Here is a 14920-nt window from a genome sequence, read left to right on the forward strand (position 1 = left end):
GCGGTTCTGTCTGAACACATCCATCAAACTTCTCTCAAATATCAAAGGGTCCGTTGTTTATTTTCTGAATTTGCAAATAACAATATTGACGTCTGAGCTTTTCTGTTTTAATTTTCAGGTACTCCAAATTCTCCCTTGCTTTCTTCTTTAAAACATCCTTCATTTATTATTGTTACTATTTTTATTATTGTTTTGGGAAAGGACCAGAACTTAGGACAATGTACTTAGCAATAGAAACTTTGGAAGTATGTACACAAATTTCAAACTAATTTATTGTCATAAAAATTGTCACTTTATTAAAATAAAATAGCTAAACACCCCCAATATTAATTTCTTATGATCATGTTCAGTTTCTCCAATGGCTTATAATTAGTCCCATGTGTATTATTCACTTTGCTCAGCCAGACACACAGTGAAGGTTATGTGCATCTTATCTAATTTTTGAAATTAAATATTTCTATAAAACCCTCTTTGAAAATTTATAAGAGAAATAATGTGTGTGAATTCTTGTATCATTATCTTAACAACAAATTTGCTTTTACACAAAGGGATTGTATCCAGAATCGCATGGAATTGTCGGCAATTCCATGTATGATCCTGTGTTTGATGCCACCTTCCATCTGCGAGGGCGAGAGAAATTTAATCATCGATGGTGGGGAGGTCAGCCGGTAAGTGTTACATTTATTTTGTGTGTATATGTGTGAGGCACATGTCTGTGCATGGAAGTATTTCATCCCCAGATTTGCTGCCTGTGGAAAAATACACATAAAGTCCCCATACTCGGTAATGTTTCTGCCTTTTGACATTTTACACGTAGAAACACAGATACAAAATAAAAGTATATGCATATATGCATAATATATGTATCTATGTGTGTATATATCTGTACATATGTATATATACCACATATTTATATATGTATGTGTAAATATATATACACGTGTGCGTGTATATGTGTCTGTGTGTATATCATATATATGGTGTGTGTGTATATGTGAGGTTGTGATTATAAAAGTGTGAGATGATAAATGTCTTCACTACGTTTGATAATGTTAATGGTGAAGGTGGTGACAAGGGATGAATTTCAGAGCAATTTCAAAGAAAAGGTAGTCAAATATTATCGATTTATCAGCTTTGGAGGTACAATGAAAAAGAGAAGTGAATGATTCTGGCTTCCCCACTATTTTGGCCCTGGCACCATAAAAAATAGCAACAGAGAAATTTCTTGGAAAAAAGTAACTCACTGAAACCCACAGTATATTCACGAATTCTTTTTATTTAATCCATTTTTTAAAAAAAGTTCATGAAAATATAGTAAATAGAATCCTTCCCTGATACTGAAATAGCAAATTAATACTGTGAAAGAAATCACCCTGTTTACTTCAGATGAAATGGCTAGGCAGGAAAGAAAAAGGGTTGTAGGTGGTTTTCTACCTAATGTTTTCCCTGTGACTTTGTGTGGTGAGGCAACTTGCTTTGGTCAGACGTGAGTAAAGTAGCCTAAAATCATGGTTGTTGAATGTGCAGAGCTGAGCTGAAGTGTACAAGCTTCTGGGGCCAGAAGGATCAGAATCACCACAGAGACACACCTCTGTGCACTCAGCAATCAGATACGTGTAGGATAAGGCTGGCAAGTGTTCCATCTCATGCCAGCTGTGATTGGAGGTAGTGGCTCCCAGGAGTGTTGGCTGGGGAGGAGGGCTGGGAGACCTTTGTGCAGCCTCCTGTGGCATGAGGGGTGGATAGTGTCTGTGCATACCCATGTATCCCACATGCCTCAGTGATCTCATACCTGGAAATGCTTGCTGCCATCTGTGGGCAAATAGAGAACTAGGAATAAGAATTTCTTTCTTAAGATATTGCTCTTTGAGAAAAGGTCATTTGTGATCAAATATTTGTATTGCATAATAGATAAGTCAGTATACCAGTACAAATATGAGCTATTTATTAAAAAAAATAAACATTGAAGACTTCTTGTATGAGTACAGACAATTTCTTCATAATATTAATAGATGTTCTGATTCTGCTGTCTTTATTCAGCCTCCCAGGAGTCTGTGATGACCTAGGTTGTGCTCATAGTGAAATTTGTTGACAGGCTGGATTTCACAAACAAGGTTTATGATAGAGGAATATTTTATGAGTAAATAAAATGATTGAAATGACAGTTCTACAAAGCTGTCTCTAGTTGGTTTTTTCTATTAATTTTATCATGGACGCAAACTTGCCTGAGGAGCCACAAAGGATATAGAGATAAACAGTAATTTTATCCAATTTGATCACTTTATACCAAGTGTTGACATTGGGTTTCCTCTGGGCGAGAATGACTCAGAAGAAGACAAGTCTGTGTATTCATTGCCTTCTGCAGAACCAGGACGGAGGGAGTGCTGGTCACCTGCTTCATGAAGTGAAGCCTCTCTTTCAAATCTGTTTGCTTGTTTCCTCACAAACTCTCAGAGTTGATGGATCTGACCAAGTTCAGTACCCTCTTCATAGTGACCAAGATTTTTGGTGAAACTGTTTCTCTTATGTTAGACAGGATGTCCACTGTAAGTATTTCAAGGAGCATGGTAGCTACAATTTAGAGACACATTTTATTGAAAGTTGGCATAGAGGGAGAGCAGATAGAAACTATACTTCTGTTATTCTCCTACACAGTAGGGTGAATGTCACAAATAATATATGTTTCAAGATAGCTAGAAGAGAAGACTTCCTTGTCACCACGGAGAAGTGATAGATGCGTAAAGTGATGTGGTACTGGTACTTACAGGGATGCAATTATTATAGAATATGTACATTCACTGAAACTGTATCTCATAAATATGTACAATTATTATGTGTCCATTGTTAATCAAAAGTTAATAAAAAAACTTTAGGCAAAATATGACAATATAAGAAACTAAAAGTATTATAAGAAAAAAATTAATAACTATGCCTCAAGGATTTATACACTCCCCTCAAGGGCTTGTATATTTTTATAGTCACTGGTGAAAAAAAAATTTATAAAAATTGTATTAATTTTTATAAGTTTTTAAGGGAAAATGTTTGTAAATATCTTTGGTAATTAAATAAAACTCAACTTGTTTTTACTGAAGGATTAAACTACAGAAGTCATTTAGCTAAATAAGGTAGGAGCCAAAAAGAGTTACATGTTATCCGCTTAGTCACTTATGCCCTGTAAATGAGGCATCTGTACAATGTGCATCTGAAAATTTGAATCTCCCTGTTAGGCTTCCAAAAACAATTCATGTAATTAATTTTTGTAAGTCCTAATCTACCCACTTTGATAAAATCCTGGAATCTTCAGAACCCAGGAGTAGAGGCTGTCATTTGCTGTGGGAGCCAACATTTCTCCTACATCTTTTAATGGAGTTCCTTAAGTGTGTTTGCTGCTTTGAAAATTCTCTCTGGACATTCCAGCAGTGTCTACAAGGAAGATACTTCCTACCCTGTGGTTGTTTGCTGTTCATTTTAAATCTGGGCTCTCAGCAACATGGAGAATGAATGGGACTCTTAGGGGCTGACTAGATGTGAAGATTTGAGAAACAAGTCCAATGTCCCATCAGGAGCCACATCCTCCGAAGTCAGTTTCTGGAGTGACACGTTTCTAAGAGGAGCAGATGTTTTCTTGACTCTTTCAAGTTGCTCGCCTAGAATTGCTTTCTGCCAGGTATTGGTGGTGCGGTGAGTTGGTAGAGACCATCCTAGAGAATGACTACAGCGTAAAAATAGAAAGATGGTACGATCGAGAAAGAGACAGCAGGGCAGAGAACGACGTTCGGAGAGGGGTGACTTTCTAGGCCAAAGGGATTGGCTTGATGGAAAGGACGAGTCGTGGCTCAGCTATCTTTTTGTCTGTTTCCTTATCCTGCTGGAGGGAGGCTTTCCTTCCTTTACCTATTCTTTATTCTGTGGTTTCTTTCCCCTACAGGACTGTAGAGCGGCAGTTTTCTCTCTTTGTACTGTATCTTCATGCATTTACTTAGGATGGGCTCTACACACCTAGCTCCTTTGCCTACTAGCTTTTTATTTATCTTCCAAATCTCAGATGAAGTGTCTGTGCCCAGGAGGCCTTTCCTAAGCTCTTCCAGACCTCCCTCCAACCCCCAAGCTAAATCACCTTCCTTTGGGCTTTCATGTTTTTTTTTTTCTATCAGAAATTGGACCACCTCCTATTGAAACTGGTTATTTGTGTGTCTGCTTTAGATTGTGTGTCTGTGTATTTATCTCTCCATTCTGAAGACCTAACCAGAGCCTGGCACGTTGGGGTGCTCCACTGCTGTGTTCTGGATGAAATGTTCTGTGCTCCCGGTGAGGCCTGTGTGCCTGTGCTTCTCCTAGGGTAGCTGGTCCTGAAGGACTGAACCCCATTTTCTTGGTCTTGATGACTCCATGGCCACATGTTGACAGCTTCCTCACTCCCCTCCTTCTGGCCCTAGCCCTGTGGAAAGCAGCCACCCTGGTCTCCAGTCAGTGTATTCTGCTGCCTCTCCCAACACTACTTGGATTGGTCTACCTTCGCTAACGCGGGAACCCCATGCTCATCTGTCTGGTCTCCCAGAATTCTTTTCAGCCTCTATGCTTTTGAACGTAAAGGAATGATTTCTCTTTAATGAACTCCTAGAAAACTACAATAGTGGTTTATGTTTTTAAAAAATGTTTTTGGCTTATTTTCTCTTTCACACCTTTCCTTCTCCCATACAGCTACACACTTAATTTGAGAAAGTGTTGAATTTCATATTTAGCTCCTCCTGGTTCTAGTGGGGGGGATTTTTTTGGTTTGATTTCTAATAACATATCAAGGAGATATAATAATATTTCCATTTGACCCTTTTTCACAGTAGCATCTAGGAACCAAATGTTGAAAGTTGGGACTCTAGATAAAGCAAAGCAATGAAGAACATATTAGAATATAAGGCAGGAAACCCAAACCCAGAGTCTTAGCTTTTTTTTAAACCAACCTCTGAGAAAATTATTGCATTCAAATTCAGAGCAATCATAACTTCATTTCTTTGAGTTAATAAGTAACCAGTAAGTGTCTCTCTATTTTTTTTTATAGCCCTGGAGGTTTATTTTCTTTCCTTTTATTTTTTGTAGAGGGGTACTCAGTATGTTACCTTAGGTGGTCTCAAACTCTTGACCTTAAGTGGTTCTCTTGCCTCCGTCTCCCAAACTGCTGGGATTACAGGCATGAGACACTGTGCCTGGTCCATTTAGAGGCTTGTTTTCATTTTTCTTCTTCTGGGCCAATGTTTTAGTACCCTTTTTTGGTGGTTGCTGCTGTTGATAACTACTAGATTTAACTTCTGAGCCCTGAAGGAGCATATACACATACGGTCTGTGAAGGGCCTGTTATGGTAGCTCAGGAGATGACTGAAGAACTTTTTTTATGTTTCAATCTTGCACTGTTTGCTGAATCTTCACATAGCTTCTTATTCAGTGTGAGGATTCTGTTTTTAGAATGTGCCTTTTCTTTCAAATATTCTCCACGTGTTCACTTTTTGTCCTTTCCTGACTGTGGCTCCCAATGTCCTTTTAGAAAATATGATCAAGGGCAGCACCTGTGGTTCAAGGAGTAGGGCGCCAGCCCCATATGCCAGAGGAGGTGGGTTCAAACCCCGCCCTGGCCAGAAAAAAAGAAAAGAAAATATGGTCAATATGACTTTTGGTAAGAAACAGGAAAAATTTTTCAGCTGTTTTCTTTTTTAGAAGAAATATACATTTTTACCTATAAATTGTCTCCGTAGTTCACAATACTTTTTAGAACTGGTTAGATTTTTTTTATGATTACAAATATGTTAATTGTCACTGCAAAAATGTTGATAAGTGCAGAAAAGTATAAAGAACAAATGATCTTGATTTTCCTATCAGAATAATTTTAACACCCTTTGTTATATTCACTCTGCAAACTCCTGCCTTTTACACACTGCAAAGACCACTTCTTGTTATCATTTTTCCTGTGGCTTATTGGGCTGAGTTACTCACAGGGCCTCTAGTTGCCCGGACAATGCAACATCAACATGTACATGTATTCAAGGTCATCGTTTGACAAATTTGTATTTTTAAAAATTTTTCCTTTCGAAAATCCCAGATGTATCTTATGTTTTATAAATGCCAATTATTGCCTGGTACAGTTGCCTTGGGAATGCTAAGGCGCTAGGTTTTCTAGGAAGTTGTTTAGATGTGAATGTGCTAAGCTCATGTCTGTGAAATTAAAATAAGTGTGGAAAGAGGTCATTGTAAGAAACGGGCATTTCGGGGAGCTGGCATGATTGTGAGTCACCCACAGAGTCTCCAGCATTTACTTGGAGCTCATCTTCTTGCTGGTGGTGGCGCTGAACAGGAATGAACGAAAGCACAGGACACACTTGGCACCTGGTTGGGTTGCAGATGTTGGGGCCCATAAGGCAGAGGGAGCTCTGGCTCAAGGAGTTGAGGGGACCCAGAGCAATCTGAGATCCTAGTTTCTCTGAAGTATCTCAGCAAACCAGAAGTCCTGCCATCCAGGTCTGGGACCCCAGGTGATGTGAGTGGAATGAGGACCCCGCCTGTCATGCCCATGAACTTCAATTGCAGCTCAGAGCTCCACAGATCTGAGATCACGTATGCTCTCCTATCCTGTCCCACTTTAGCTATAGTAGCTGTGATTTGGGGTTTGGGGACTTTTTACATGTCCTAAGGGGTCTGAATCCTTTTGGAGCTTTCTCAGGTTAGGTGTCTGAGACCCTTAGAAATCCACGCATGTCCTACACCTCCCCAATACTAATTTCCTCAGAAAAATAGATGTCTTCACTCTCAAAGGACAAGCTCAAACTCTAGACACAATGAAAGCAAAGAAAAGGCTACAATTCCTAGATGGTTTGTGCTTTTGGTCTTAGATAATCCACAGTTCGTCCAGTTTGCTTCCATTCTGCTGTTTCCTCTCACAGAGTTCTGTTCGATGGGACACTTGCTGTCTTAAGCTGTTTTTAATGTTCCTAGAATAACTAAATTACATTTCTTTCCATTATTGCATAATAGTAAAGACTGACATTGAAAAAAAAAAAACCCCACTGAAACTGAGTGTTTACCAAATGTGAAGACAACTGGTTGAAAGATTTTAAATGTGTTAACTCATTAAAGCTTGGAATAATCCTATATGCTAGGTAATATTATCTACTTTGTAAAGGAAACTGAAGCCCAGAAAGGTAAGGAACTTGCTGAGGGACCACATGGCTGGTAAATGACAGAAACAAGGCCTAGCATCGGGCTGTCTTACTCCAGAGCCCAGATTCCGGGCTCCTGCCATCTTCTGCTTACCAATAGCATGTGTCGTAAGCAGTATTTTAAAAGCCTTAATGAAATGCTTGATTTACCTAACTTATCCCAGGACCTTCGTCCTGAAATAACGTTTGCTAAAAGTCTAGCTACAAGATATTGGAAAGATCCAGATTAAAAATTAGCCTTCCTCCCATCTTTTCATTCATCTAGTTTAAAATAAAACAAGACAAGCCAGGTTCCAAGATTCTGACATCTGGGTGCCAAATTGTGGCGCTCTTTTGTAAGGCTTGCAAAAGTAAAAGAAACATATGGTCCACTCCTGGGTCCTTTGATGAGCAGAATTCTGCCACATACGTGAAATATCCAAAACAATTATCAGAAAAGACAGGTACAGAAGAAGTGAGAGACTTTTGAGATGAAATGAGAGGATTTTTTTTGTTTGTTTTTACAAAATGCCATTAGAATTGTAGCAGAGCCTTTGAGAGCTTTTGCAGAGAATGTATTAAATAACATTTATGGAAATAATGATTCTGACTTCCAGATGTGAAAAGAAAGGGTTGCAAATAATGTGAAATTGATGTTGGGATGTGAGTGAAGTATAAGATATCTGATTTAATGCATTTTAAAAACTTTTTCTTCTTTGACCAAAACTCAGAACCTATTCTAAGCCGCTTATATTTTCCTCATTAGCTATGGATTACAGCCACTAAGCAAGGGGTGAAAGCTGGAACATTCTTTTGGTCTGTGTAAGTAACCTTCATTTTGTTAATGTTTATAAAATTCAATTTTGATTTCGTTTCTGTTTCAATGTAAAAGTATTGAACTTACGACTATTTGCTAATTCAAAATAACCCTCCAGGTATTTTTTCCCCTGTGAGGTTCTTGCTCTATTCTTCCTCCCCCTTTCTCTTTCTCCTCCATCTCTCCTTTTTCCCATCCTCTCTCAATAGAATAGAAGGAAGGAAGGAAGGTTTTTCTCTTCTTCTTCCAGACATTCTGTAGACGTTTCTATCCCCATATGTAGATACTTGACACTTGGGAAATGTATATTTCTCTTACACTTTTCATTGCTGTGATTTGTATTATCATTTTCTATAAATATATTCCAACATCCTATATTTATTTTGGTTGCCAGGTTTTAAAAATCTAGTGTGCTCTCAGGCATCTGGGGAGCTGATGGAATAGTCTAGAGACTGGAGGTTCCAGACAGAACGAGGAAAAGCCTCTGTTTATACCTCATTTCCCCACTGAGCTCCAGGATTTTCCTAATAAGAAAGTGGGGCTACTTCTCACCCCTGCAGAGGTGATGGGGGGATAAGTAGTTAATGTTTATAAGCCTTCAGATGAAACTTACCTAATAAAAGTGTCAACATGTTGATTACTTTTAAGGTTCCTCAGTAAGAAAAGGAATCTGTTTCAACTTTCATGGGGATTTTGTTCCCACCGTGATGTTCTTTCCATCTTTTTTTTTTTTTTAAACCACCTAAAGCTGTTTCCATATTTGCCTCTTATGCTTAACAAACATCTGACTATTCTATAATAGCAGTGTGCTGAGAGCAATCACAGGTTCAAATTAATCCAGAATGGTACTGTCTATATTCTCCAAAATCAGGAATGAACGTGGCCTTTTCAGATTTGAAGGGCTAAATTGAAATTGGGTTTGGTGATTTGAACCTAAGACAGAGCGTCCCTGTAAGGGGTTTTTTCTTTTTTAAAGAGATTTCTGAGTTGAGAAGTAAGTATGGCCATGAGGGAAATGATACTGCTTGACATAAATGGCATGTTGATTTACCAATTTTATCTTACACATTGCGTTTTTTTAACCCTTGACTTGCATAGATGCTTCTAGAAGTGACTTCTTGTGCTCCACACATATTTGCCTGGAAGAGTGGAGAGGGGCCAACAACATAATTAATACTTAGACCCCACCTTTACCCCCTGAAACGGCTGCAAAGCTTCCTTGAAAAGGCCCAGTGTTCTGGCTTTGAATGGCAATTTTCTCCACCCATTTAAAACCTCTTATAAGAAGGTGGCCTTTGTGCTCCAAAGATGTCTGTAGTTTTACTTTTCTCTTTGTAATGTTCTTCATTTGTCTGTATATCCTGGAAGTGACTTGGTTTCACTTTTCTCTTTCTCTATTTTTCTGAGACTTTTTATAACTTAAAAAAGTAAGATCATATTTTCAGTTATCCAAGAGAATACATGTCAAGGAAATCTATTCATAGTCCATTCTGAAAATTTTAAAATTTAAAACCAGATTCTAACTATGGCCCTCAAAATTGTTAGAATTTTGAGAGCCATCTTTCTCAACATGGTTCTGGACTGTAACCTAGAATGATTCTTGCTTTTTCAATGATAGTATTTCATTCCCAAATCATCCTCAGCTCTTGTTTCATTCTTTTATGCCAGTTCATGTTCAAAAGCAGAAATTCCCAATATGTGTGAGTGTTTAGATTGATCCTAATCCCAGCTCTGCTGCGTATTAGATTGTTGATCTTGGACAAGTGATTTAATTTCTCAACAAATTGATGTCCTCGTTTTTAAATGAAAATGATAGTACCTTCATCATGAGGTCTCATGGAGATGGAATGAGTTCATATACTTAAAGTCCTTATTAGAGAACTTGGTACATAGAGAACTACTAATAAACGATACTTTATTTTCAACATTGGTTAGACAATAACTACACACACACACACGTACACACACATACATTCCAACGTAATCTAATCCCATTTGCCAGTAAATACTTTATCTAGTCTTTTATTTTTCCTTTTTTTTTTTTTTTTCTGACCACATCTAATGTACTTGATTTCATGACAAATTCTCCATGGATCAATGATGGTGAAAACAGCAACATGTGCCCCATTCTTCTTTCTACCTGAACTCTTCCGGGGTCAAATTTATGTGTGTGGTCTTTACACTGTATTTTAAACACCCATGGGCCACAGCTTTTTGGTCTCTGAGATTATTTCATAGAGATAATCCAGAACTCCTAGGAAACTTAGAGATCACCTTACCCAATTTGTTATTTAAGGGATTAGGACACTGGGGCCTAGAGTGGTAAAATGTTAGCAGAAGGTCTCACTTCGAATAGACACCCCGGCCTCTAGAGTCCTCATCTTATGTTCTTAACACCAACACAAATTCAGCTTCTGTCCAGAAAATGATAATCACTTGCTTATCTTTCCCAAAAGAAGATGGTGACTCCTCTCTAATAGTCTTTTGGTAGGGGTATCTTGTGTCTTTATTTATGTTTACATGAATACCCTGAACATAATATACCTTTAGGAAATGTTTCATAAATGAATGTATCATTTCTGTGAACCTGCAGATTCACGAAGACTTGGACATATAAAAAATAAAAGCTAACATGTTTCTAACCCCCTTCTATGTGCCCAGCACTATTCTACACACTTGACACGCACTCCCTCTTTTAATCCCCAAGACAACCTTATGAAACAGGTGCTGTTATTATCCTCATTTTCCAGAGGTGGGGTAACTTGCCAAGTCTTATCACCAGGGTTTGTTGGAGTCAAGATACAAGGCCAAACATTCTGACCTCCCAGCTGGAGTTTTAAATTCCCTGTCTGCTGTTGTTCAAGTCCCCCATTCAGTGAGGACATTAAAGACTGAGCTGCCACACATTCTCTTTCCTTGTATTGTTCCATTAGTATTAAAAGTAGGTTCACCAGGGTCCATTTAGGTAGCTTAACACCAATTACATAAAATAAAGCAGCTTTTAGGCAGGTAGTGAAGTAGATAAATGAAAAGTCTCTGCCATTTGCTTTTTTGTAAGTTAGGAAAGAATGCGAACTATGCAATTATTTTGTTCAGGTACAAGGGATTTCTAAGGCTGAAGAATTAAATTCCTTAAGTGATTAACCTGGCTTTCCTCTGCCTATTTCTAATTCAATTATAGGATATAATAAACAGGGTCACCCTTATTCGGTAGCATTGGAAAATGTTTAAATTAGGACTTATTTTATAGTACATATGATTTCGGGGTCTTGTATGATGGTCCTAGACAGGGAGGATGACAAGGGAAAAACCAATCTCTGAGAGATGAGTAGAGAGGGGGATAGGCCACTTGATTAGAGCCACTGCCAGCTCCAGCCAGTGGAGCTGTCTTTCTTTTAGCTCCCTTATTGCTCATGACAACCAAGAGTAAAAGTTTAAATGGCTCACCAGTGTCTCACAGTCCTTTCTCCTAACCACGATTAAACCTCTTCTATGGTTAAATTTATCAGCAACTTACCTCTAATACCTGGGCTTGGAGAGGGGAGGAAAAAGGCATTTTGTGCTCCTTGTTTCGAAGGAATAGGTGAATTTCCCCTGAGCAAAGAGATCACTCAGCTTGTGAGTATGTTAGTGTAACTGAGCCCAGGATACTGTGCTATCATGGTAGCTGAAGCTCTTAAAGCTTTTAAAAGTAGGGCCAGATGTGGGGTAATTATATTTCAACAGAGGAATGAGACTTAAACACAAAGTCATTGGGGATGAAGATTATACCCTGTTTGTCAGTCTTATAATTATATGTGCCTATTCTTGATAGATTTTTATTGAGCTAGCAGATAATTTCAAGAATACCTTCCTTAACCCATTGTTTTGCAGAGGATCGATTGAAAGTTTCAGGTTAGATAATGTTTCTAAAGTCATGTAGCTATTTAGAGGCAGAAGGATGACTAATTATGATCATTAATAAAAATAAAAAGATTTCTTTAGAACTTACTATGTACTAGGCACTGTATGTGACCTTTCTTTGAGTCATTTCATTTCATCCTTACTACCATGCTGTACCACACTGTGCAGTTATGACTTTACAGATAAATAAACGGAGACTGAGAGAGGTTAAGAGGCCTAAACGTCAAGATAGGGCATGCCACCAGCAAGGGACAGGTTGGGGATTTAAGTACTTCTGCCTTTATGACCACAGCTAATGGCTCAATCCACTAAATGGCCAAGATTCTGAAGCCAGGGTCCTTTCTGGGCATAGAAGAGTTTCTGATCAGCAAGACAGGTTCCTCGTTTTGACTGTGAATCAGACTTTCCAGTCTAATCTTCTATGGAAGAGGTTGAGCAATGTAATACATTGCAAATGGAAATGGAAGTTTAAATGCTAATTTGAAAGAGGGCCTTTTATTACCATGGAGTGAAAACAGATGGTGTTTAGGCCCAATAGACAGAACTGGGCTTGGGTGCAAGACCGAGCACTCATCAGATTTGAATTTGCGGAAATGCAACTTAACAACACGCTTTGCTTGTTATTTCCCTACAGTGTCATCCCTCACGAGCGGAGAATATTGACCATACTGCAGTGGCTCACCCTGCCAGACAGTGAGAGGTATTTGTTTCCCTCCTGGCTGTCTTTCTTCTCTTCAGTGCATTTCCCTCTTAGCTTAGCATCGGGTGAAACACTAGATAGATGGTGAAATAGAAATACAGCCAAGGGTTAGTATTAAAAGTTTCATGGTGCTTAGCCTTAAGTGTTACTTTCCTAAGAAGGATATACTGAACTTTGGTTATTGGGGATCATTTAATTGCTAGGATTACTATAGCTGCTAATCCTGGCCACCACAGCAGAACTGGAGGGAATTTCTAGCTTTGATAAATAAACTAGCAGAGATTGCGGAAGCATTGGGACTGACTCTCCACTTACAAAGAATTAGCTGTCTTTTGGCTACAGATTGTGTGGTGCCTGTGATCACCACTGAGCTTCCTTTTCTGGAAGAGCAAAGACCTGAGTACTTGTTCATATTTTTTGTGTCTTTTGATTCCTAAGGATGGTACCATGTAGTTACCAAGGTGAGGGTGGGGGGCCTGGAAGCAATAGAAAAAAAAAATGGTTTGCCTGCCAATATGTGTACTAACACTGGTTGAAAGATTAAATAAATTTGAGAGAAGTCTTTTTTAATGTGTGGGGATATTTGATACTCTTTGTTATGTGTTGGCTGGGGGAGATTCTGAATCTTCCAATTCTCTTGTAGGCCTTCGGTCTATGCCTTCTATTCTGAACAACCTGATTTTTCTGGACACAAATATGGCCCTTTTGGTCCTGAGGTTAGTAACCTGTCATCTGCCTGAGAGGAACCTGTGGCCCTGCGCTGCCTCATCTACTGACCTTATTTCAGGATCTGTAAAAGTCTTTGGGAGCATTTGTATCTACATGGTTTTCACACCATCAAGTTAATTACAAGGCTAAAATACTTAAAAAACAATCTTAAACATGCTTGTTTATCTTACAGGAGCTTCATTTCAGATTGCTTTGATATTCCAACATACCCAAAGCTTGGTGGTGACCAGAAATGGGTTGTATTACAGCCCTGTAGGGGTCAGTTATGAGGAAAGGGTTGGCATTCACTGTCATTGGGATGGAAGTGGAAGGGAATCTTGAGATGAAACCTACAGCCTTGCAACTGTATTTTAGCACTCTTAAAATGATTCAGGCCTTCCAAAAGGGTAGATGAGTTAAGTGGCTCCAATAACCTTGGCAGGTACAATCAATCTGACATAGATGATAATATTGGGCTCTTTTATTTGATAAATTTTGGCATAGATACATATATGCAAAACCATCACTCCTCTCGAGGATGTGAACATATTTGTCACCCGTTTAAAAAAAAAAGACAAAAAAAATGAAATGAATTCTTAACTGCTGGGTTAATCTGGTTGGCAGAGTAGTGGGACCCATTTTTATCCAACACTCAGCCATCATAGTGGAAGATGATCTGTATGCAAGGTAGTGCCCAGTAAAACTGCAAATGGTGGGGAAGGGATGGTTGTGTTTTGTTATGTTCATTTTCCACGCAAGGTGGGAATCATCCCAACACTTCAGCATAAATCATTTTAAAATATGATGACATTTGCAGATATATAGTTTTTAATATTTTAAATGCTGCCCATCTCCCTTTCCTAATAGGATGGTGAGGTCTCCATTGATATAATAAAACTTGATTTGGACTGAGAAATTATTTTAAAGTCTCTTTGTTGGTGAAAATTGCCTTCATTCTCTAATAGCCTATGGCAATGCTGTTGACTATAATTAAGTTCATTGTGTTCAGCATAAGGATGACTTGGAGATTCAGGTAAATGTATGGTGGTTCAAGTATTTTTGAACCAATGGCAGCATGTCTAAACACAGACAGTAACTACCAAGGAGTCGTAAGTCTTTATGAATATCTGGCCTCAATTCAGTGCTGATTTTCTAAGTGCTGGAAACTGATGGCTGTTTGAAACCATTCTTAGTTTATCTTAAGTCATGGAAGTCATCTCAATCCGATGCTCTTTTTCTATGCCTTTGATGTTTAACCAGCGTCTCATGAGTGTGAAACACAAATGGTAAAATGAGATAAATATCTGTATACATGAAATGCAAATCTTATTTAAAGATTTTTCAGGAAAGCAAAGCAAAGAAAGAATGGCTATTTCACCTTTAGGATGACTTCTTTGAGATTAATTTAAAGTAAGCAAAAGGAATAACATTTTATTAAAATGTTTAAACAAGGCACCTAAGCAGTTTCCATGTGCCCAAAAGTTTGTCTTGTCTTGGATAATAATGTTCCTTAAAAAACCTTGTGGAGTAGGCAAAATGGGGATTGGTATAGCCATTCTTTTCAAAGTAAAATTCTGGTACTTTTGCTTGGCTGGAATGAGGAGAACTTCA

The 14920-nt window shown here is 38.4% G+C and overlaps 1 protein-coding gene across 4 annotated transcripts in view; it reads left to right on the forward strand.

Annotated features, from left to right (window-relative positions):
* ENPP2 (ectonucleotide pyrophosphatase/phosphodiesterase 2) overlaps positions 1–14920 on the forward strand; it is a 109155-nt gene that overhangs the window by 53091 nt on the left and 41144 nt on the right. For all 4 annotated transcript variants that reach the window (XM_012810391.2, XM_012810396.2, XM_023517202.1 and 1 more), the window contains exons 8-11: positions 549–668; positions 7948–8003; positions 12536–12601; positions 13245–13317. In XM_012810391.2, coding sequence (XP_012665845.2) covers positions 549–668; positions 7948–8003; positions 12536–12601; positions 13245–13317 — 315 coding nt within the window. The remainder of the gene's footprint in view (positions 1–548; positions 669–7947; positions 8004–12535; positions 12602–13244; positions 13318–14920) is intronic.

The sequence above is a fragment of the Otolemur garnettii genome, unplaced genomic scaffold (assembly GCF_000181295.1).
Source record: "Otolemur garnettii isolate 467f Iridium unplaced genomic scaffold, OtoGar3 scaffold00004, whole genome shotgun sequence".
Classification (NCBI taxonomy): domain Eukaryota; kingdom Metazoa; phylum Chordata; class Mammalia; order Primates; family Galagidae; genus Otolemur; species Otolemur garnettii.